At 48.4% G+C, this 25246-nt stretch overlaps 1 protein-coding gene across 2 annotated transcripts in view; it reads right to left on the bottom strand.

Annotated features, from left to right (window-relative positions):
• The window catches only part of btbd11b (BTB (POZ) domain containing 11b), a 66903-nt gene that overhangs the window by 15938 nt on the left and 25719 nt on the right, over window positions 1-25246 (bottom strand). The window contains exons 2-6 of one of the 2 annotated variants that reach the window (XM_052030439.1): window positions 18761-18901; window positions 7165-7369; window positions 2983-3135; window positions 1518-1683; window positions 519-608 (exon numbers count right to left, since the gene is read on the bottom strand). In XM_052030439.1, the coding sequence (XP_051886399.1) occupies window positions 519-608; window positions 1518-1683; window positions 2983-3135; window positions 7165-7369; window positions 18761-18901 (755 nt within the window). The remainder of the gene's footprint in view (window positions 1-518; window positions 609-1517; window positions 1684-2982; window positions 3136-7164; window positions 7370-18760; window positions 18902-25246) is intronic. The other variant, XM_052030441.1, reaches the window with a different exon arrangement.

Raw genomic sequence — 25246 nt, 5'->3', positions numbered from 1 at the left:
TACTGAGGTGGGAACTACTCCCCACAACAGCTCACAATGTCACAATGGACGGAGGGAGGGGGTGAGAGGGAGGGGGAAGAGGGGTGGGAGGGAGGTGGGGAGGGGGCAGGTGGGAAAGGAAGGGGGGAGTGGGGCAGGAGGGAGGGGGCTGGAGGGAGGGGGAGATGGGCAGGGGCGAGGGGGGAAGGGTAACAGAAGGGAGGCATCAGGATGGGAGGTGAGGGGAGGGGAGGATGGAGGGGAGAAAGGGAGATGGAGGATGGAGGGGAGAGGAGTGGGAAGGAGGAGAGGGGAGGGATGGAGAGAGTGTGGAGAGGGAGGGGAGACTGCTCTAGGACATGATTCATGTCCACAATAGTACAAACTGGTGATGCTGGGCAGGGGAGGAGTGGGGGGTGGGGGCAGGAACCCCAGGGGGTACAAAGGTGTGGGCGAAGACTACTTTGGTTCACAGGTTGACCACATCTGATGAAACCTACCCACAGGCAGGAGCCCTCTCTCCCCATCCGTCGCATTACCTCACAGTTCACATCTGCTCCAGCGTCAAGCAACATCTGCACCATAGCCTCATCTCCACGGGCACAGGCGTACATCAGTGGACTCAGACCCTGCATGTTACACAGTTTGTCAGTGCTAGTCTCACACGTACAATGAATATAAAACATCAATTAACTTATCTCTCAGCTTGCAGGTTATCAAACTCCCAACTTCGGTAGAATGTTCAACATCACACCCAGGAAGCTGGGAAGAAAGGGGAAGGTGGTCACTACCGGCCACATCCATCCCCAAGGACCCGTGCACTGTACGGTGAACCTCCAATAACCCACCACCCTCAGTACACGGGGCAGTGTCAGACTGACAGATCGTCCAGGCTATTGGATGTTATTTCCAGTAATACCCAACACACTTAGAGCAGGATAAAATGTCGGCACAACATTGTGGGCCGAAGGGCCTGTACTGTGCTGTAGTGTTCTATGTCTTCTATAATTCACTTTTTTTTTAAGATGTCAGGCCGTATTAGAACACATTTCCCAATTTACCAGGAATATGTGAAGGGAGAGTGGGAACCAGCACCCCGGTGAGTGGGAAGGGAGTGCGTTATACGTCACCCACTGAGCCACGTGCTGAACTGCCAGGTTTTACCATCAGTCAGTCAGTGGTTATGGAGCTTTACTGGACCCTGGTTTCAACATTCAGTTCACTGACAATTTTGGAAGCTCAGCTGGCCATTACTGTGTGACATGTTCAGCTCCTCAAGCACAAATTCCAACCCAATCTGTGCAAATGCTGCAAAATTCTCAGTGCCAATTCAGTCAGAAATATCCTAATCCTCAATTATAGAAAGGGTTTCTTTTTCTGTGAGTGTGCAGGGACGAGAACTGTTGTGACCAGTGTAAAAGGTTTATCCAGGTTTGACCTGACGCTGAAGAAATGTAGTAAGAGGTGGTCCGACGAGACCCACAGCGAGGGAATGTCACCACCGACTCAGTCACTGACACTGGCTTCAGAGCCTGTACCTGCTCACTCCGAGTGTTGATGCCATCAGACCCCAGTAAACGGACGGCTTGGCTGACCAGGTCTGTCCGGCCACAGTTCAACATGCGGAATCCCAGACCCTGACGGAACTTGGCCTCCGTTGCTGCTGCGTCCAGTTTCAGCGAGGCACACGAACAGTCATCGGCTCTGTGAAAGGCAAGGAACCTGTCACACAGGTCGGCTGCCGGTGGAGGCTGTCCCAAAAACCCAGCTCTCTCCTTCAAAGGTACCACAGTGTGTTGCCAAATTCATCCAAATACTTCTATAACTGGAGACAAAGGAAGACTTTACAGAGGAGATTTACCAGAATGCTGCCTGGATTGGAGAGCATGTCTTATGAGGATAGGTTGAGTGAGCTGGGGCTTTTCTCTTTGGAGAGGAGGAGGATGAGAGGTGACTTGATAGAGGTGTACAAGATGATAAGAGGCATAGATCGAGTGGACAGTCAGAGACTTTTTCCAAGGGTGACAATGGCCAACATGAAAGGACATAATTTTAAGGTGATTGGAGTAAGATATAAGGGGGATGTCAGGGGTAAGTTTTTTTTAAACACAGAGAGTGGTGGGTGCATGGAACGCACTGCCGGCAGAGGTTGTGGGGGCAGATACATTAGGGACATTTAAAAGACTCTCAGATAGACACATGAATGATAGAAAAATGGGGGGCTATGCGGGAGGGAAGGGATAGATAGATCTTAGAGCAGGATAAAATGTCAGCAAAACATCATGGGCTGAAGGGCCTTACTGTGCTGTAATGGTCTACGTTTTAAGACAAACCTCAGGTACATCATGACTCAGCAATGACCTGGCCACTCGGAGGTCCAGCCACCACAACAATCTCCTGTCTGGATGGTCACCAACTGCGGACTGGCCTGAATAACATTCCCCTGCCCGTAACCTCCTGCTTTCACCGTACTCACTGCTCCTACATCAGCACTTGGCTCCAAGATGCCTGCTCTACCTCTCCCTTCCTGGTCTATCTTTCCCTTCGTTGTTGCTCTCCTGCACTCTGGCCATCCCGTCTCCTTTCCTCGGGCTCTGGTTCATTATCCCATGACAATGGCGGCCCAAATGCTGAGCCCCAGCAACTGCAAACTGAATGGCTGTCGAGTAAAAGAATGTAGTCCAGAGATGGAAGGGAGGGTGCAGTCCGGAGGCGGAGGGGAGGGAGAGTGGGGAGGGACCAGCACTGACAGAGACAGTGAGAGTGTTCTGATGTGAGAGGGATTCATCACTCTCTCATCCACACACCCTGCTCAGCTGGAGTTGAAAATCAAAAGCCTGCAGATGCTGGAAATCTCAAACAAAGACAGAAGATGCTGGAAACACTCAGCAGGTCAGGCAGCGTCTGTGCAGATGCTTCAGGTCGATGACCTTTCACCTGAGCGTTTCCAGTGTTTTCTGTTGAGTTGTGAGTTGGGAGTTGGATTGGGAGTTGTCGTCGTACTTTAACTGGCGAGGTTCACAATCGACTCCAGGAAGCAGAACTCGGGAAGCTTGACGAACGTCATCACTGTCAACGGAAAAGCTCCTGCGATGCTCAGCATGAGCCACGGCCACTCGTATCCACTCCATCAGGGGGGGCAGGACCAGGAACGGCCTGTAGGTGACAGCACATCACCACTGTAACAGGCTGCCGATACCAGACTGAAACACAGACACATCACCACCCTCCCCCCTTCTCACCACCTTACCCCCTGCTCACCACCCCTTCCTCTCTCACCCCTTCCCCCATCCTCCCCCCACCTCTCCCCATCCCACCATCCCCCTTCTCACCACCCCCAACCCCTCCCTCACCTCCCCTTCCCCCTCCCCCACTCCCACCCTCGCCCCACCTCCCAATGCCCCCACCCTCTCCCACCTCCCTTGCTCCCTCCCTCCAATACAGAACTACCAACACACATCAGCAGTGCAGGGCAATGCTCCAAACACAGTTCCCGAGGTGGATGACCAGTTAATCTTATGTAAATGTTGGGCAGGACACCGGGAACCACTCCCCACTCTGCTCTGAACCCAACCATGGGTCTGGATGGACAGGTGAGGCCTTGGTCGTCTCAGCTGCAGGAAGCTGCTGCAACACTCCAGACCCCGTTGGTGCCTCTGACATTGAAACATGGCCCCAGTCTGAGGAAAACTCACTGTGAATGGTTTCTCTCTCCACAGATGCTGCATGGAAACATTGAAAAATAGCAGAAGACCATTCAGCCCTTCGAGCATGCTCTCCATTCAAATAACATCTGAGTACCACCACACTCCCTATCAGACCGACTGGTGCCCTTTGTGTCTAGAAATCTATCCACCTCCTTCTTAAATACATTCAGTGAAGAGATTCCACAGGTCCACTCCCTCTGGGGAAAGAGTTTTCCCCAGCTCACACCCTAGTGCTCTGCCCGGTATCCCAGGACTGTCACCCATCCCTAGACACCCCCATCGGAAAAAGACCCTGCATGCAGCCTGCCAATTCACGTCAGAATTTTGTCAGCTGCAATGAGATCTCCTCTCGTCCTTCCAGACTTTGGTGAACACAGGCCTGGTTGGCCCAATCTCTCCTTGTGTGACAGTCTCACCATCTCAGGAACAGATGGGGAACCTGCACTGCACACCCTCTGTGGCAGGGCAGCCTTTCATAGATAAGCAAACCAAAATTGTGCATCATACCCCAGGTCTGTCCTTACCGAGCCTGTATAATTGCAGCAAGACCAGTTACTCAAATCCTCTTGTAATAAACGGCAACACACCACTTGCCTTCCCGATCACTGCACATTGGTTTTCAGTAGCCTGTGTACAGGACACCCGGATTCCTTTCAACACCAACATCTCTCAATCTATCAGTTAAATAACACTAACTTTCTGTCTCTCGTCCCAAAGTTACACTGGACCTGCCACGTACGTGCCCACTGACTCCGAGTTGAAGTTGCCTCGAAGCCACTTTGCATCCTCTTCACGACTCACAGTCCCACCCCCCCCATCACCCCCCCTCTCCCCCAGGTTGTTTCACCTGCTCAGTATTCCCTCCACTTTGTTTTTAGTTCAGGTTTCCAACATCTACGGCTTTTGACTTCTCAAGGACTCCCACAGCAACACCTCCCAACAGTGTGGCTCCCCTCCCTCCCCTCCCCGGAACAGTGTGATACCCGTCCCCCCGGGACAGTGCGAAACTAGAAATTGAGGAATTAGGGATATCCGGGTATTGCCATGATCACAGGAGACAGGACAAACGAGACTCTCAGTGACAGAAGAGGGTGCAGTCCTGGACTGTACACAGATGGTCTCCCAGATCCGTAAGTTGAGGAACCAGCAAGGCACCAGGCTATTTTAGATCTAATACTGTGAAATGACCAAGGGCTAATTCATAGTCTGGTAGCTAAAGGGCTGAAGGGAAGGGTAATCAGAACAACATAGGTGGATTAGTTCAATGTGAGGCCTGCCTCCAATTTGTTTTGTTTAGATTTAAGAAACATTTGACTATGGTAGACTGGGAAACTACGTAAAAAGTCCTAACAGTCATTACTCCTGTACTAACATTTAAAGAGCCAACAAAATAGTTCACAACAAATATAGATTCCTTCAAGGCACAAGCACCCATGAAGAATATTGGTCTTTTTAATGTTAAACTAGACTAATGTTTAGCCATAGTTATTGTTAAAGATAATACTTAATCAAACAAAAGTGACATTGCTATATTAGCCTCAACTTTCTCATCTGCCACACGACTGCTTTGGGTCCCACCCCCCGCCAGACTAGTTTAAACCCTCCCGAGTAGCACTAGCAAATCTCCTCCCCAGGATATTGGTCCCCCTCCAGTTCAGGTGTAACCCGTCCCTCTTGTACAGGTTACCTCTGCCCCAGAAGAGATCCAAATGGTCCAAGAACCTCAATCCCTCCCTCCTGCAGCAGCATCTCAGCCACAGGTTCACCTGCCCTGTCCTCCTGTTCCTACCCTCACAAGCATGTGGGCACTGGGAGTGATCCAGAGATTACAGCCCTTGAACCTTCTGCCTAATTCCCTACCCTCACGCTGTAGGACCTGGCACCCAGGAGGCAACACACCATCATGGACACTTGTCTGCAGCCACAGAATCTCCTGTCTGTGCCCCAAACTATCGAGTCTCCCATCACGGCAGCTCTCGTCGTCTCCACTCTCCCCTGCTGCGTATCAGAACCAGTCGTTGTACCACAGACCTGGCTGCTGCCGCTGCTCTCCTCTGAAAGGCCGAGGCCATCCCCCTCCCCCCCATCAGAATCCAAACCAAGATACTGGTTAGTGAGGGGAATGCCCACAGGGGGATCCTGCACTATCTGCCTACCCCGTCTACCTTTCCTGTGGTCACCCAGCTACCCGCTGCCTGCACCTTAGGTGTGACCACCTCACTGTGATGCTCCTGGGTGGGTCCAACAGCAGCTGCTCGATGTGGTCAGTCAGGAGCTGCAGCTGGACACCCTTCCCACAGGTGGTCACCAGGGACACTGGCTGTCCCCCTGATCTCCCACATCCTGCAGACATCACTGCCCTCACTGACATCTCTACACCACTAAGGCTAGAGGAAAGTAAAAGATCTCACCTTATCTGACCACTGCTCAGTCTCCTCACCAAAGCCTCTCGAGACAAAGTTTCAGCACTTTGACCTCAAAGACAACCACTCACGATTGTCACTCCGCTACAGCCCACCTGCCTTCTATGGCTGGGAATAAACACTACTTTGAAACGCTTTTAAAACTGCTCACCGCTCCCCCCACGTCACCAAGTCTCTGAGAAGGAACAAACCTGGGAAATATACCAGGGAATAAGGAAATGACAGAAATGAAATATTTGTGTTGTTCTGCACAATAGGTCACATTGTGGTTGGGAGACTGAGGATAAAGGGATGTCACAGGGATCGGTGCTGGGCCATCTGCTCACTGTGCGATTTATCCACCTGCCGGCAGTACAGAGATGGGTTTCTGTGTGAGCATTGTGGAGGTCACAGAGGCACTTCAGGGGGATTAAACACACCATGGCAGACGTGGAAAATAACGTGGAACAAATCAAAGTACAGTGTGTTTTTAAATGGTGAAAGATTGAAGGGAGCTGGTGTCCTGGTACAGATCAGCGGGCAACTTGAAAGGGTCTTGGTCCAAATGGCAAGAGTAAAGGTCTTACTGCAATTATACAGGGCGCTGGGGAGACAGTGCCTGGAATATCATGTATCCAACATAGGGAACGATATCCTTGGGTGAGGAGGAGGTGCCCTCTGAGGAGAGACTAGGCAGACCAAGCTAAGGTCCCAGAGTTTGGAAGAGAGAGAGGTGACCTCACTGAAATATACAACAGTTTCACAGGCCGATGCAGGGACAATGTTTCCCGTGGTTGTGGGGTTGACCACCCAGGGCAGAGATGAGAAGAAGAAGTTTCTTCAGCAGTGAGCCTTTGGAATTCACTACCCGAGAGCACTGTGGAGACTTGGTCGTTATCTTCAGGGTGGAGATTCCCAGGTACGTGGATTTTAAGGGAATCAACAGATATGAAAGGAACCTTGACTGACAGAGCAGGCACATGGAGACAATTTATACTCCTGTCGATTTTTTATGCCGGCGGGGGAAATGATTTGATTAACTGGCTGGGTGTTACTATGATGCAGCAGCGAGGTACCTCTCTGTGCTCAGGCTGACTTTAGACGGCTCCACGTTGGGGTTCTCCCATTCCAGCTGTGCAGAGTGCATGAAGTAGCACAGGGTGTAGAGTGCTTCAGTCTCCCAGTGCAGTGGCCCCTGTTTGTAATGCAGTGACACAGCCTCGCCGCAGTCTACCCAGCTCAGAGTCTGCAGATGATGCATTGCCCGAGAAACCAGCTCACCTGGGGAACGGATGGAGAGGAGATTGAAGGTTCAGTTCAGCTCAAACATCCTTCGCCCCAGCAAGCCCTTCAGCCCATCGATCTCTCCTATACATGGCTCCCGGTGTACTTCTAGTGCCCTAAATTCCCCTGTCCGCTTCCTGAGCTTTCTCACTCTAACCCTCCTGCCCTGTGCCAGTAACTGCTCCAAACACCTCATCTAACAGACTCCTCCTGGATTTCCTGCCCTTGTTTATAGGTCTGATCCTAAGATATAAACAACGAAATGGCTTCATTTCTCCAAATCTTTCAGACTTTAAACACTCCATTTCCACTTCAGTACAACATAAAATGAAAGTATTTGGCAACTAGCCTTTACTAGCAGTGCTCACACTGTAGAGATTTTCACTGACATAACTGGTAATGTGCTTGGTTTACTCTACCATATTTAGCAGGGCGGAGGAGGTGGCTTCAATTATGGCTTCTGAACGGGAATTGGATCAGTACAAAAGGCACTGCAGGGCTTGAAGGAGATTGGGAGTGGCCACCTTCTCCATCGCTGCTCCAGGGAGCAACCACAGACGTGCTGATCCCAACAAGATTCGATCCCCAGATAAGGTCTGACTGAGCTGTCCAAATAATGAAGGAAGAGGAAAAGACCCAGAAAAGTAAAGGGCATAAACCAAACATCAGGAGTAAAAAGTGGGGTTAGGAGATGGGATGTTCACCCAGGACCAGTGGGTAACAGGAAATGATCACCGATCAGTGCCTTTGCTGAGAGGTGTCTCCAGAGATAGGAAGTGAGCCACAGTTCCGAGGTTTTACTGTGGACCTTTGTTGTCGGAGGCAGCATTGTGCAGTGAGGGCAGGTTGGGAGAGAACTTTGCCTCGCGGATGTTGTGTACAAGGCCCATCTTCTTCTATGTTCTTTGGTGAATGAGTCAACAGTGGCTTGGAGCTTGGTCTTTGAGCACACAGCACCATAGTCGGGTCAGTGCAGTTCGACTGCCGAGGCGTAGGAGACCTTTGTTCTGGTGCGTGGTGCTGTAGGGCTCCCACTGGTTCTGAAGATTAGCTCCACTCCTGTGCGGAGCTTGCAAGGCAAGGGCAAGAAAGATTGAGAAAGGTATCGGGGCAATGACGCAGTCTCGGTACAGGTCTTCACTGAGAATGGCTCTGTTGTAGATCTGTGGTTAAGGACCTGGATTACATAAAATAGTGGTGAATTTCTGCACTTGAGGAAGATGTTCCACACGGCCTCCCATCTGATGGGCATAGTGCCTAGTGCTGCTCCTGCACCTTCCTTGGGGTTGTCACTCAGTGAAGGTCATGGCCACAGTGCCTCTGGACAGGCAGAATCCACACTGTGAGTCAGGGAGCAGCTTTTTGCCCAGTGGGAGAAGGACCCTGGGGACGACTGTCCATTGCCGATATCAGGGAAACCTTTGCAGTTACCTGCAATCGGACCTTCTCCCTCCCTGTACGTAGTCACAACTCTGGCATCTCTGAGACCCCTAGTATACCTCCGGTCCTGATGCAACCCAAAATGTTGACTATCCCTCCACCTCCACAGATGCTGTCTGACCCAGAGTTCCTCCAGCACCCTAATATATCTTTCTCTTCCCAGATGTGGAAGTAAGGTTGTGGATGTGTGACTGAAACTCCCCATCACTGAATTTAAGAAGTGCAAGAGGGATATGTCTTCTCCCAATCTGCTGGAGGAACTCAGCAGGTCGAGCAGCATCTGTGAGTGGAAAGGAACTGTTGACGTTTGGGGTCAAAACCCTGCCTCAGGATTCCTTCAACCTTGTGATTTTGAAGGACCAGCAAGCCTAGTTAGAACAATAGATGCATGGAACATAAAGCAGATGCTCGAGATAGTGAGGAACGGAGGCTGTGGTTTTATGGGTTAACAGCTGCCACTAAGGCAGTACTCCAACTCCTCTCCTCTATGTCTATTTTCGGAATATTTTGATCAGAGTTGTGACCGATGGTAAATGATTTACAGATGTTTCAATGCTTAAAACATCTGCAAGTTTTCACAACAAGCTGTTGGGATAATTTGTACCCCCACAGACATTCATTGAAAAATAAACCACTAATGAAAGGGCTTCATCACGTCATCCAGGGCATGAATCACACACCAAGCACAAACCATCAGACTGATCAGTTGAGGGATGTTTTCATTCTTGGGACGTGACCTGGTTAGTGTGACCTGCAGTTACTGTCGCTCCGAGTCACCCTGCAGTGGTGACAATGCCTTCCCGGAGCATTAACTTGTCCAGAGTGTGGTAGAGCTGTGGGCCAAGGCAGGGGGTTGTCACCACCTGCTGTGTCTGGGGTCACACCCCGCCACTGGCCGAGGACGGTGTGTTGCCTCCCCAAAGGAGGATTTTATATCAACCCAGAAGTTCCAGAATTACTTCACCGGCATCAGCTTTTCACTTCCAGGATTTTAAATAGAGTTCAAATTCTCAAACCACACTGCTGGGATTCTGAACACATATTTATCATCAGTGAGGTAATCACAGCGCTCCTGTACCTCAGTGCAGGGACGAGTACACAGCCAGAAACAGGCCTTTCTGCCCATCGAGTCTGTTCTGGTGTCTCCACTCATCCTGTTCCACTGCCTTACAGCGTCTCCTTCTGTGACCTGCTCTCCCTGTGACAGGGAGCTCCACGTTCTAGCTTCTCTCTCTCTCAATACCTCCTTATTCAGGATTTATCGGCAATGATCACTGCAGCCCATCTTGTCCCTGCCAACCCTATATACCAACACTTGACCTGTAGTTCACTAACGATAAAAGAACCGCCCAGATATTTATATGTGTGAGTCTCTGCCTCCCCCACCCCCTCAGGCAGTGTGTTCCAGATTCCAACACCCCCAAGGTGAAAATAGTTTATTGTCAAATTCTCTCCAAACCCCTTACCCTAAACCTACAGCCCAAATTTTGAGGCTTTGCAGAAAATTTTCATTCTATCTAACCGATCGATGCCCCCACTGATAACCCAGTCTCTCCTGATAACACTCCACCCCAGACCACACCCTGGTGAATCCCTCTGCACCCTCTCCAGAGCTATCACACCCTTCCTACAGTGTGGTGACCAGACAGCACGCAGTGCTCCAGCTGAGGTCTGACCATGGTTTTATAAAGTTAGGATCATAATTATACAGAACAGAAGCAGGCCATTCAGCCCATCATGTCCAGACTGACCAGTGGGCACCCATCCATATTTACCCCACCTCCCAGCACTTGGACCACAGCCCTCTGTGACTCAAGAGCTCATCCAGACACTTCTTAATGTCAGTGACCCTGCTTCCACCACTCAGGCAGTGTGTGCCAGCTACTCCCCACTCTCTGGGTGAAAAAAAGTCCCCCCCCCCCCCACCCCGAATCTGCTAGTTTTATCTACCTCTGATATGGAGAAAACTTTCCTGCAGTCCACCCTGTCTGTACCCCTCATAACGTCATGTTTCCACTTAACCCCTCCGCTCCAGGGAGAATAGACCCAGCCTCTCCATAACTGAAACCCTCCATTCCAGGTAACATCCTGGGGAATCTCCTCTGCACCCTCTCCAAAGCCGTCACCTCCTTGCTATGGTGTGGTGACCAGAACTGCATGCAGTGCTCCAGCTGAGGTCCAATCAATGTTTTATACAGTTGGACCATAATCTCCCTGCTCGAGTGAAGGGTCTCAGCCCAAAATGTTGATTGCCCATTTCGCGCCACAGATGCTGCCTGACCCACTGAGTTCCTCCAGCACGTTGTGTGTTGCTCCAGATTCCAGGACCTGCAGTCTCATGTCCTGCAGTCTCATGTCCTCTCTGCTCGTCCTCAATGCCCCGACTAGTAAAGGCCAGTGTTCCATATGCCTTCCAAGCCACGTTGTTTAGCTGCGCTGCCCCCTTCGAGGATCTTTGGACCAATGTCCCTCTGTTCCTCAATACTCCCTTGGACCCTGCCATTCATGGTGCATGTCCCAGCCTCATAGTGCTCCCAAAATACATCACTTTGCAGTTATTGGGATTAAACTCCATCTGCCATTTCTCAGCCCATTTAATTCACACATCGATATCACTCTGTAGCCCAAGACCACCTCCCCCCTGCCAACAGCTCCACCGGTCTGTGTCATCCGTGAACTTGCTGATCACGTCTCCCACTTCCACATCGTTCATCTATATTACAAACAAGAGTCTCAGCACCGATCCCTGTGGAACAAGAACCCTTTATATTCTATGCCCTGCCTAATGAAGGTAAATATCCTGTACATCTTGGAACAGGCCCTTCAGCCCAACATGTCTTTGCTGACCATTATGCCATCCCAAACTAATCCCATGGTCTATATGGACATGGTCCGTATCCCTCCATTCCCTGCTTGTTCATGTGCCTGTCTAAAAGCCTCTTAAATGTTGCTATTCTACCTGCCTCCAACACCTCCCCAGCAGTGCATTCCAGGCACCCACCACTGTGTAAAACAAACCTGCCCCCCGAGCCTCCTTTAAACTTTCCCCCTCTCACCTTAAACCTATGCCCTTTAGTATTTGACATTTCCACCCTGGGAAACAGACTCTGACTGTCTACCATCTCTGCCCGTCATTATTTTATACACTTCTGTCAGTCTCCCTCAGCACCTGTGCCTGCCTCTGACACTGCTTTCGATGGTTTGTTCCCTGATATCCACAACCTTTGCCCTGTCATTTTCTTATTTACAAGGTGCTTGTGCAGTTTGTGTTGTTCCAGCCAGACTGCAGCATCAAATATTTATCAGTTACTGTTCTTTGCTTCTTCACTGCCCAAAAATCAATGTTGTAACCAGTAATGTTTAGCCCTGAAGCTCTGTGCTTAGACCATAGGACACAGGAGCAGAATTAGGCCATTCGGCTCATCGAATCTGCTCTACTATTCAATTGTGGCTGACTTTTGTTTAACAACGCCATTCTCCCACTGGGTAGTGAGATGAGAGAGGATTATTCATAGGCAAGATGTTGCAGAGTTGAATGCCAGATAAATGGGATGATCCTGAACACCAGGAGAATGATCTGTGAGCCAGATTACTCAGGAAGTGGCAGGGATTGTGCAGGAAGGTGGCCAAGGTGGAGGATTAGCTGTGATCCCACTGAACAGTGGGCTAGACCCTGCTTATACAGTTCACTTTTTCCTTCTGCCATTCCTCAGTCAGAGTAGGTCCTTGCTCTACTCCCGCCACTGTCCATCTCAAACCCAGGCTGGAGTCCAGGGATGCAGCTTTTGAAGGCACAAACAGTACAATCCTTAGTGTTTGCCTACGGCATCCCATGTCTGCCCCGCCCCTTACAAATGCCCCTCACAGCTCCCACCCACCGCACCCCATACCTACCCCACCCCCACAGCTCATGCCCACTGCACCCCACCCCACCCCTTACAGCTCTCACCCACACTTCCACCCCCAACTGCCTCTGAGAAGATGGTAAGCTGCTGCAGTCCTTGTGGTGAATGTGCTCCCACAGTGCTGGTCCAGGATTTAGGTTCAGTGAGATGAAGGCATGGTAATACATTCCTGGGTCAGGGTGGTGTGGGGCCTGCAGCAGTAAATTGATTTATTGTCACATGTACTGATGAACAGTGAAAAAGTGTGTTTTGCATGCCATCCACACAGATCATTTCATTACAACAGTGCATTGAGGGAGTACAAGGGAAAACAATAACAGAAGCAGAATATAGTGTTACAGTTACAGAGAAAGGAACAAGGCCACGATGAAGTAGATTGTGAGGTCATGAGTCCACTGATCATGAGTGCTGGTGCTCCCCTGCACTCTTCTTCCAAGTGGTGGAAACTGGTAAGAGTACATTTTGGAAGAGCACTCTAATTATAATGAGCCAAGACAGACAAGGCCCCTTTGTCCTGGATGGTGTTGAACTTTGATGTGTTGGAGCTAGCCAGGAGCTTTCCACATGCCTGACTTTGGCCTTGATCCTGATGGGATGACAGGTGGTGAGACATTTTGCAGGATTCACAGCCTCTCACCTGCCTGTTTAGCCCAGACCAACATGGTTACTGCTGCACGTTTCTGGTCGATGGTGGGGAACCCAACAATGGCAACAGCAGAAGCAAAGCATTAAGGGTAGGAGGAGCAAGGAACAGTTATAGCATGGAAAGAGACCATTCAGCCTTATCCATACTGGATCTAAAGGAAGACAAATCCAGACAGTCCCAAACCCCTGCTCTCCCCATGTAACCTTGTCAATTATTTCCTTTTCGATACTTTCCAGCTCCCTTTGGAACAGAACAGGTTGCCAATAACCACTACAACCCGTCTGGTGCAGCGTAAATCACAGTGGTCAAGTAGAAAAAGTAACTCAAGAGGCACAGCAGCTCCACAGGTTCAATCCCAAACTTGGGTGTTGTCTGTGTGGAGTTTATACGTTCTGTGTCCATGTGGGTTTGCCCTGAGTGCTCTGGTTTCCTCCCACATCCCTAAGACCTGGTAGGTAAGGGGGGTGGGATGTTGATTGGCTACTGTAAGTTGCCCCGAGTAGGTGAGCAGTCGAGCCTGGGAGGGGGTGGGTGAAGTTGAGGGGATTGTAAAGAGATTAATGCAAGATCAAGTGTGAATGGGTGGTTGGTGGTCAGCACGACTCGGTGGGCCAAAGGGCCTGTATCACTCCATGACTCTCTGAACTGATGGAGGACAAGTATACAAAAGGAAACAAGTTTTGTTACAAGTTGGCAAAGGCCTGGTTATACCACATCTCCACACTGAGCACTCCTGAACACTGCACCTTACAAACCAGGATTCAGAGGGTCAGATGAGTAGTAATTACAACAGAGGCTTTCATTCCTTGGCAATTTGGCAATCCTGCTGTTTATAACCTAGAACAAAACTCAAACTTTGCTTAGAGAAAACTCTGCAGAATGAAGTTGCATGTCACTCCGAATACCTCAGTGACCTCGCCAAACTCTGGTACTCCCATCTCCACCCCACTCACTGGCAAATCCACACCACACTGACTTCAGCAGTGCATGTGACCGGCTCTTACATGCACTGAGGCTGTCAGTGATACAGCCCTCTCCATTCCCTTCTCAGCTGCTGAATTACCAACAGAGGAGTCAGAGAAACAGGCCCTTCAGCCCACCATGTCAGTGCCAACCATCATACCCATCTATACTAGTCCCACTTGCCTGAATTCCAATAGAGTCACAGAGTTACATAGAACATTACAGCCCAGTATAGGCCCTTCAGCCCACAATGTTGTGCTGACATTTTATCCTGCTCTAAGATCTATCTAACCCTTCCCTCTCACATAGCCCTCCATCTCCCTATCATTCATGTGTCTAAGAGTCTCTTAAGTGTCCCTAATGTATCTGCCCCCACCACCTCTGCTGGCAGTGCACTCCACACAACCACCCCTGTGTGACTTACAGGGTCAAGGCACTCATGACCACCAGAACTGTGTAACCAAGGCCTCTAACAGGGAGATGTGGATGTCAGCTCAGCTGCTGAACGGGGCAGAGGGAGGTGGCACAGGACCAATAATTTACTAACAGAATTGAATCTTGTGCAACAAGATGTGACGCACACACTCCCCCACGTTCTGGAGTGACAATCAGGAAATAGTTCCAGTACAACTGAGGGAGGAACATCCATCACCCTGTTTATGTCGAACTGCTGGAACATGTCAATTACATTATTTTCCACTAGTAACAAACTAGAAAAGTCCCGAGTTCAAAAACCACCAACTCGTCACTTCAAAAAGCACCCAAATATTTCCGCTCAGCAGAAAGGGTCAGGAAACCTCTGGCTTAATAATTGATGTGTTTCATCAAATATGTCAGATATTTAATGCACACACACTTCCTCTGGGTAAATGGTAACTGATCCTCTGGTTGCTGCATATGGCAACTGTTTGCTGTCTTACTGAATGCTTGATCAGGAGCTTGAACATACCGAGGACACTGGTCACATTAGTCAGTAACCAAACACCACCCAAGCAGCTGGCATTCGACAGTTTTATCTGGTTCACGTTGGAGTTGGGTAGTTGGTGGGCATCTTACTTCAGAGCCTGGACAATAAGGTGCGCCCACCTCACCTGCAGATGCCAAAGTTCATTCTGAAGGAGGCAGGAAGAGTGGCAATGGTGAACCAGGCAGTGCTGCTGTGTCACAGCTCTAGAGACCTGGGTTTGATCCTGCCCTCCGGTGCTGTGTGTGGAGTTTACATGTTGTGTGACGTGGGTTATTCCACTGCCCCCCAGTACTCAGGTTTACTACTGCCCACTGCTCAGTGAGTAGTGGTTTCTCACCACTGTGGCCATCGGTAATGTTGAAGGCAGGTCTTCACCCTGGGACTGCTTTTCCATATTTGGAGAAACTCCTTCAGCTTCACTGCCAAAATTTTGCAATTCTACAGCTGTACACAGTTCAGACACATTGACAGGGCTGAATAAAGTGGCCTCCACAATAAAATGGCCACTTAATTCACGTTTTAAATTACACAGGACTGTCCAGATCCTGAATCCCTGGCTGGAGACAAACTGGGTGTTAAGGAAGCAATTACTGTGACATCAATGGACCCATCTTGTCTGTCTGTGCATAGAGGGCAGCTCAGCACTGGGAAGGTCTCCCTCCAAAGAAGGAGCAGCACTTGCCAAAGTGACAGAAACCTTGCCATCTTCTCCAACCATTCCTTGGCAGATAGAGAAGCAGTCAGTGCAGGAACAGAGTGCATAAGCCACCCGAACCCCTGCCACTGCACCTCATCCAGACTTGGAAATGTATCCTGGCCCTGGGTCAAACCCAGATGCTCCCTGCCAACAGCAGTGTGGGAGCATCTTCACTAGGACTACAGTCAGTTGAGACAGGATCTCACTGCCATCTCCAAGGGCCAGTGTGGGATGGACAAGAAACACCTGCCTTGCCAGCAATCCACATTCTGTGAATCAATAATCACCAGCATTGGGAAATGGAGATTTTTGTCAGTACTTGCAAATGTGGAATGGGCCAGTGGAACAGAGTGTGTCACAATCAGAGCATCCTTGTGAAAGGAATCACTGGCTGATACCCATGATACACAGATTCCTGGCCAACATTCAACCTTCAACAACGCTGACAACGAGACCACACATGCCCTTGCTCATCATAGGTTTCCCGAGTATGTGGATGCTACACTTTTACCTCATGTAGAAGGAAGCCATTGGTTCAAGATGCCAGTGTCAACTCTCAGGAGTATCCTAACTTCAATCACTCCTCTTTCCCAAATTCTATTTATAACCCAATTCGTATATTTAGTCATTCCCTTTAAAAGTCCTTGTGTTTTGTTTTGGCCAGACACTTCGTGATCCATGATACTGTATGCAAACTAACTCTCCCAATCATTCCTCCTTACAACAACAACAACATCCTCTGCTCAACCTGCCATTTGGCTGGGATCATTTTCACTTAATTGCTAATCAAAACTCTGATCTCCAAATCTTCCCTGTTCCAAGAACAATCCCAGATTCCTTACAGAACTAATCCTTCATTCAGCTCTTTCCATTGCACCTTTCCAAGGACCCTAACATACTTCTAAAAGGAATACACTCAGAATTGGACACAGTATTGCAGTCTGATCACCAGGTCGATTCTCTTGCTGCTCTTCATAAAACTAGAAACTTTCCAAAAAAAATCAGGAATTAATTTCCCTCCCCACCCCCACCTTTAAGACATTTCCATATTTCCACTGCTTAGATTTTACAGTTCAGGTTTTATTTTCTCTTTAATTCTCCTCACTATTATTTCACATTTCTCCATTAACTTTAAAGTTATCCACCTGTGTGACCTACACACCTGGGAAGACCTTCAGCAATTTATACTCTACAATTTTGTATAATCTGCAAATTTTGATTGGGACCCTCAGATCCAACACTTATAGTTTATTATAAAAACAAAAAATGCTGGGAATACTCAGGAGGTCAGGCAGCGTCCGTGGAGAGAGAGTTAACATTTCAGGTCGATGACCCTATGTTGATACTGGGAAAACAAGAAAACAGGTTGGTTTTACACTGAAGGGAGGGGATAGAACAAAGGGGATATCTCTGATGGGGTAAGGGAAGAGGTACTGAGTGATTCTGCTGTTTATGGAGTCATCTGGTTGATCAATTACAGATCGAAGTTAGAGAGAGAACACAAAACAAAAGGAATATAAAGGTTGTGAAATTCAGGTCAAAGCTGGTGCCGAGACCCAAATGCAAAAGGGGAAATATCCATCAGACCTGGAATCCTAAAGATGGACCTCTGGTCTGAATGAAGGTGCTCCACAAAACCACCAGCCAGTCCGTGGCTGGTTTCTCCAAGAGAGATCATATTGTGAACACTGACCAGTTGCCCATCTCTTTAGTTCTCCATCCCATTCTGGCCTGTCTGTACAATTCTAATGAAGCCGTTACGATCGAGGAAAACACCTTGTTGTCTGTCTGGGCACATTGCAACCTTCCAGACTCAATACCACATTCACCAACTGCAGGTAACTTGCTCTGTATCAGGACTGGCCAGTTTGGCTGCTGGTTACCCATCCTGACTCACTCTCCACTGGCACTGCCTAACCTGCTGGGAATTCCCCACAGATCCGGCCTGCATTTCACAGCCTTCACATGCCCTTTGGTTTGTTTTTCCCTCCACCCACCCTCATTAACCTTCAACTAGATGGCTTCATTAGTTGCTCACCACCATGGCGACACTCACCTCACCCCATGGGAGATCCTTCCTTTGTCCTCACTCTCTCCACAACTTCTTTCCCAGCTCTGAAAAACTGCCTTCAACACAAAATGCTTCTCTAATTGCCTCCATTAACCCGAATGGAAATGGGCTCCTCACCAGCGTTTCATTTCAGCAACCCCAGCATCATGCTGAAACATTGACTGTTCCTCCTTCCACAGACACTGCCTGACCTGCTGAGTGTTTCCTGTTTTATCTATAACTGGGCCCACTTAATTGACTATTGAGCAGTCCCCTAGTATAAGATGGACTCAACCTCATGATCTAACTCGTTATGACCTTGAACCTTATTGTCTGCATTTTCTGTAACTGTAACACTTTATTCTGCATTGTTTTCCCTTGTACTGCCTCAATGCACTGTTGTAGTGAAATGATCTGTATGGATGGAATGCAAAATAGTTTTTCCACTGTATCTCAGTACACGTGACAATAATAAACCAATGTTTTCCCCACTGCAGGTCTCCTAGATAATTTTAGGATTATTTATGCCTTATATACTTTACATGAGTCAGGGAGACCTGCCACACCAGACACCCAGCCCAAATACAAACCTCTCCAGTGTGACAGAGCACAAAAGGGACTCCTGGCATAACCGTTAATGAACCTCAAAGTATAATGTGCGTCACACCTGGGCAGTCACGTTGAAAGCTGGAAGTCTGAACGGGTAAATTCTTTACTCACTGAGCTCAGCGATGCTTCCCACACGAGTAACCAGCAACGACTGTTCCATGGTTCGCAGCTCAGACTGGCTGTACAGCAGAGTACCCCCAGACTTGTTCCTGTGTGTGTTCAGCTCCAGGGTTTCAGGCAGGGTGAGGATCCCTAGAGGAAAACAATGGGAGAATACCATGACATGGGCACCATTCCCCAGCCTGTCAGCAGACAACTCCCATCCCACTGCCAGTGGAGGAGTTTTAATATCCTGAACAGAAGCAAATATCAAGCAATGCTTTTCTGATAAGCCACATCTGCTGTCTCACTATTTTGGGAACATTATAGATTCATGAACTAGGAAGAGTTTCACTGTCAGAGACCGGTGTATATTAAACGATTCAACAATGGTTGGGTAAACTCCCAACGATATCTCCTATGAGAAATGAGATCACTACAAGGTAACAAGTGTTGGTTTCCAGAGCATCCGATCATCTGGAGTCAGCCTGAGACCCCAGTCTGGGATTGGGCCAGTCCTGGGTAATGCTGTTGTGGGTGGGATTGGACTGATTTTGCTCTGGTGAGGGGTTTGTTCTGAAGCAGTGCCCTGGTAGGGGAAGGTCAGGGTCAGTGGTAGATGAGAAGACCACAAACCACAACACAACTTCCCACTGGGACAGTCCATTTGCCTCCATCTTCCCATAGCTTCACATCAGTTGTCAAATATCCAACTGACGTGAAGACCATGGTGGTTTACAAGTATAGCTGCTGCTTCATAGTTCCAGGTTCAATCCTGACCCACTGTGCTGTCTGCATGTTCTCCGTGACCATGTGGGCTTCGCCCAGGTCCACTGGTTTCCTCCCACATCCCAATGGTGCGCTGGTCTGTAGGGTAGATGGCCACTGTAAATTACCCCTAGTGTAGGAGGCAGGTGGGAAAATTGTGTAGTGAGCATGTACAGGAGCATTGGTGACAGGAATAAGAGGAAATGGGGCTGTCCAAGAGCCAGAATGGTCTCATAGGCTGAATGGCCTCCTTCCACATTGCAAGTAGGTATGGAAAATCCTCTGGCCACACATTCGTGCACCTACCAGCCCTTCATGTCTTCTGCTTAAATTGCATGGCTGGAATTACCATTGTGCTCCTCAGGGAGGGAATTTTTGGGGCACCACTGTAATAAAGAGGCACATGGAGATAGTGTATGTAGGTATGTACAGTATGTCCACGCAAAGTATTCCTCCAAATGGTGTCAAGTTTATGCCATGCATGAGCTGAGGAAACAGGTCTGTGAGAGTGTTTGAGGAAACTGCAAATTTCAGCACTAATGTTGCCTACTGAAGCGGGACTGAGCAGAGGGCTGAGACTTACCCCTGGAGTCGTACATGGAACCAGGCTCCACCCCCACAGAATCATACAACGCAGAAACCAGCCTCTTCTCCCAGAGTCATACAACATGGAAACAGACCCCTCCTCCCGAGTCCTCTCAACCAATTACACTAATCTTATTCTCTCACATTCTCATTACTGCCCCGGATTCTACCGCTCATCAACACACTAGGGGCAATTTACAGCAGCCAATTAACCTACCAACCAGAATGTCTTTGGGATTTGGGTTGGTAGGTTAACTATGTCCATGTGAAATCATTCCCGAACTAACCCTTGCCCTGTAGCATCTTCCACACAAGGTGCAACACCCGTCCTTTTACTTCCTTTCCCAAACAGTCCTTCCAGGTGAAGCAGTGATTCACTTGCACCTTTTCCGATCCGGCATACTGCATTGTGTTTCCAATGTGGTCTCTTGGTTTAAAAGAATGTTACTGGGACTGGAGGGCTTGAATTACAAGGAGAGACTGGATAGGTGGGGATTCCCCCCCAGAATGCAGAAGGCTGAGGGGCGAGCTTATAGAGGTATACAAAATCATGAGGGGTGTAGACAGGGTGAATGCTCAATCTTTTTCCTCAGGGTAGGGGAGTCTAAAACTAGAGGGCACAGGTTTGAGAGAGGGAAAAGATTTAAAGGGGACCTGAGGGGCAACTTTTTCCCCTCAGAGTGGTGGGGATGTGGAACGAGCTGCCAGAGGAAGTGATAGAGGGGGATACAATTACAACGTTTAAAAGACATTTGGACAGGTAGATGGAAAGGAGAGGTTCAGAGGGATACGAGTCAACCACAGGCAAAATGGGACTGGCTCAGGTAAGCACCCTGGCCGGCATGGACCAGTTGGGTTGAAGGGTTCATTTCCATGTAGTGTAACTCTATAACACCAAGGTCACCACACTAGGGGAAGGATGTGATAGCACTGGAGGAGACTCCCCAGGACGTTGCCTGGGATGGAGCAGTTTAGTTGAGGAGAGACTGGAGAAGCTGGGTCTGTTCTCCCTGAAGTGAAGGTTAAGAGGGAAAACTTTTCCCCAGAGGGAGATAAAACTAGAGGACACAGATTTAGGGTGAAGGGAAGAGATTCAGAAGGGATCCAAGGGGAACCTTCACCCAGTGAGTTGCGAGTACCTGAAAGAGGGTCGCTGACATTTTAGTGTCTAGATGAACACTTGGGCATTAAGAGCTACAGAGCAAGTGTTGGGCATTGAGATGCCCACTGGTCAGAGGGGATGAGCTGGACAATCAGCCCAATTCCATGAACACCTGTTTGGGCACATCGCAGCCTGCAAGCCACATGTTGGATTCTCCAACTTTTGGTAATTTGCATTCTGTCTCCATCAGAAGTAGGTATGTCTCTGGACATCCTCCATCCGTGACATTGGCTCACTATTATCTTGAGTACCCTGGGAATGAGCATGTCCCACTGCCCTGTGAGCAACACGCACTGACAAAGGCCAAATCACACTAACCCACAGATATTCCCTGTCCTGTCCATCCCTCTGTTCATCCCATCTTCTCTGCAACTAATTCAACTGCAAAGGGTCATTTTCAATGTGAAATGTAAAATGAAACAATGTTCAAATGGGACACAATGTCCTGATGCAGGGTTTCGACCCAAAACCTTGACAGTTCCCTTCCTCCCACAGATGCTGCTTGACCCACAGTTCTTCCAGCAGACTGGTCATTGCAAGCAACATTTGTGTTGGGTTTTGGTTTGTAAATCAAGGTTTGCCAAACATTTTTATACTTGGATTGCTCTTGTCACAGGGATCCAGAGCCATTTTACTTATTGATTAGTACAGAAGGTGACAGTATGAAGCTGGTGTCTGAGGAAACACCACTGGTCTCACCACGAACCAGGATGCTGTAGATAGTCAGACACTGCAGGGCTCATGATCACCTTCACCAGGCTGATCTTCATATCCTAGATTCCCCAAAGCCCAAGGACCCATCATAACAGGGTTCAGAATCTGGAGAGACTTCCAAAGATTCACAACCCCCAGGAAGAATAAAAGCCTTCTCTCTGTATAAAAGGAACAATTCTTTATCCTGAGATTAAGTCCCTGGTCCTACGGTGAGAATATCCTATAAAAAAGCAGGCTCTGGATTCCTGTGCCAGTGAGTACAGGAAGAGTGATGAGTGGTTGAAGACATGGTGCCAGAGGGAGAGCTTTGAGAGATTGAGACCACTCTAAAATCCAACCTAAAGGTCAGTCCTGATGCAGGGTTTTAGCCTGAAACATTGACAATTCCTTTCCTCCCACTGATGCTGTATGACCGGAGTTCCTCCAGCAGAGTGTTTGAAGCCCTGTGCAAGGTCTCATGGGGAAAGGAGTGTACCACCTCACAACTGACCCATCAGTGGTAGAGTCTATGGTTCCCTCATGGACATCAGTCACCTCAGAACCCACAAAACCAGAGCAGAAGTCATCCTCAATCCTGATGGACCACCCAAGACAACTTAGGTGGGCATGTGGACATCTCACCGAGTTAGTGTACATCAGTAGCAGTCTTCTTTTGCACTCCAAGCCTCGTGATAAAAGTTCAATCATCAGTGTCAGTCTTGGTTCAGTGGGCAGCACTCTCACTCCAGGTCAGTGGGTGTGGGTCCAAGACCCAATCTAGACATGCCACTTCAACACCAAGGGAGCACTGTACTGGCAGAGGTTCCACCTTTTAACTGAAATGTTAAACAGTCTCCTCAGACTTAAGGACAGCTTCTACTCCACTGTGATAAGACTATTGAACGGTTCCCTTATAAAATGAGATGGACAATGACTTCACGATCTACCTTGTTGTGACCTTGCACCTTATTGCACTGCACTCTCTCTGTAGCTGTGACACTTTACTCTGTACTGTTATTGTTTTTACCTGTACTACATCAATGCACCCTGTACTAACTCAATGTAACTGCACTGTGTAATGAATTGACCTGTACGATCGGTTTGTAAGACAAGCTTTTCACTGTACCTTGGTACAAGTGACCATAATAAACCAATACCAGTAAAGTGAGCAAAGGCAGCACTATTTGGAAGGGCAAGGCGGTTTGAGATATTTAAGTCTCAATTAACATAATTGAAACAGATCATCTTGTCATTACCACATTGCTGCTTATGTGAACTTATAGGGCAAATTGTCTGTCACTTTACAATAACTGTTTAAATTTATGAAATATTTTAAGTGTTTTGAAACTGCATTAAAGATACCATATAAATACACTTAGTTGTTAATCAAGCATTATAGGACTATAAATAATTCTGCACTGTAGCTGACAGCATTACATTTCACTCAGACGACACCATCTCCCATGACAATAGGCAGGGCATTTTAACTCTGATCTTTAGTGAAGAGGTGTCAGAGGGAAGGGAAACTTGGGAGTCAGAACGTGCAGTGCATTCATTGCAGAGGTATAAAGTCTGCTCCCATTTCAGTGCCCACCTGATATTAAGATTTACGATGTCAGTGTTGTCAGATATTGGGAGGAGTTAGTGAGAGGCCTTTAATTTCCTTTTGTTGGGCTGCCAATTTCTCACAAGTTGCTGCAGATCAGTGAGCTCCATCTCCATTGTACTAAAATAGTTCAATGCTCTTGGTTTGTGGTCTGACTCCAGTACAGCACCACATGAAAAATAAATTCTCCCCACCCATATTTGGGGTGGAGGGTTGAGAGTTGGCCACAGTCTGGGTTTTAATGCCCATCTGGCAGAGGCCATGTTAAGATTGCTCCCAGTGGGTGTTGCCACCACTACTGTGTTGTTTGGCATCCATCCAGTTCAAACAGCTATACTTCTCAGGATGCAACGTGAAGCTGAAGACCAGCAGAGTCAGTGGCGCTGCACAGGGACACAGCCTCACTCGTGCACTGATTGCATTGTTAGCCAGAGGACCCCAGCAGACCAAGGTCTGAACAGCGTTGATAGTTGGGATTGAAGGTAAAGGCACAAGTGAGGGTTTCAGCAGCAAACGAGCCAAGGCAGGAGCAGGTTCAGCCAGAGCTGGAAATACTTGGGTGTTGCAATGCCACAAACATGTTTACGTAGAACAGTCTGCACAGGTTCAGACTTCAACCAAAGGGTCACAATGAATCAGTCAATGTTTCTGATCAGTTTTCACTTGCTAATCCACCAATGAGACATTAAGTGATCGGATACAACATAATAAATCAAAGCCTCAGGAACTCTAGGGCTACAAGTGTAGGCGTACACTCAAGGGAACTCAGGGGGCAAAGAGTACGAGATGAATCTGGCAGGCAGAGTTAAGGAAAATCCCAAGAGATTCTACAGGTATATTAAATGGGTGGCTAGAGAATAGGTCCCCTTAAAGATCGACAAGGTTTTGCATGGAGCCACAGGAGATGGGCGAGATTTTTAATGAATTTCTCATCAGTTTTTACTGTAGAGAAAATGATGGACACTAAAGGTGTCTTGGGGGCAAGAGTCATTACCAGGGGAGGTGGTACTGGCAGCCTTAAAGCATGTTAAGGTGGATAAATCCCTAGCACCTGACTGAGTACATCCTCAGACTTCCCTTGTGGTAAGCTAGGAAAGAAATTTTGGAGGCACTTGCAGAGATATTTGCTTCACTTTTAGCCACAGGTGAAGTTCCGGAAGACTGGAGGGTGGCTAATCTTGTACCATTGTTTAAGAAAGGCAAGCCAGGGAACTACAGGCCAGTGAGTCTGACATCAGTGGCGGGCAAGTTACTGGAGGGGATTCTGAGGGACAGGATCTATCAAAATTTTGATTAGGCAAGGTCTAATTAGGACAGTCAGCAGAGCTTTGCACATGGGAAATAGTGTCTGACAAATCTCTCAGTTCTTCAAAGAGATGACCAACAGGGTAGATAAGGGTAGGGCAGTGGACATTCTCTATATGGACTTTGACAAGGTCCCACATGGCAGGCTGGTCTGGAAGGTTAGACTGCATGGGAGCCAGCTGATTGGATTCATAATTGGCTCAGTGGTAGGAAGCAGAGGGTGAAGATTGAAGGTTGTTTCTCACACTGGAGATCTGTGGCTGGTGGTGTGACACAGGGGTCAGTGCTGGGACATGCATTTGTAATTTATATAAACAATTTGGATGTGAACATGGTTAGTAAGTTTGCAGATGATACTGAAATAGGTGGTATCATAGAC

Source organism: Pristis pectinata, chromosome 15 (genome assembly GCF_009764475.1).
Source record: "Pristis pectinata isolate sPriPec2 chromosome 15, sPriPec2.1.pri, whole genome shotgun sequence".
NCBI classification, from domain to species: Eukaryota; Metazoa; Chordata; class Chondrichthyes; order Rhinopristiformes; family Pristidae; genus Pristis; species Pristis pectinata.
This window is presented reverse-complemented; position numbering and strand designations above follow the sequence as displayed.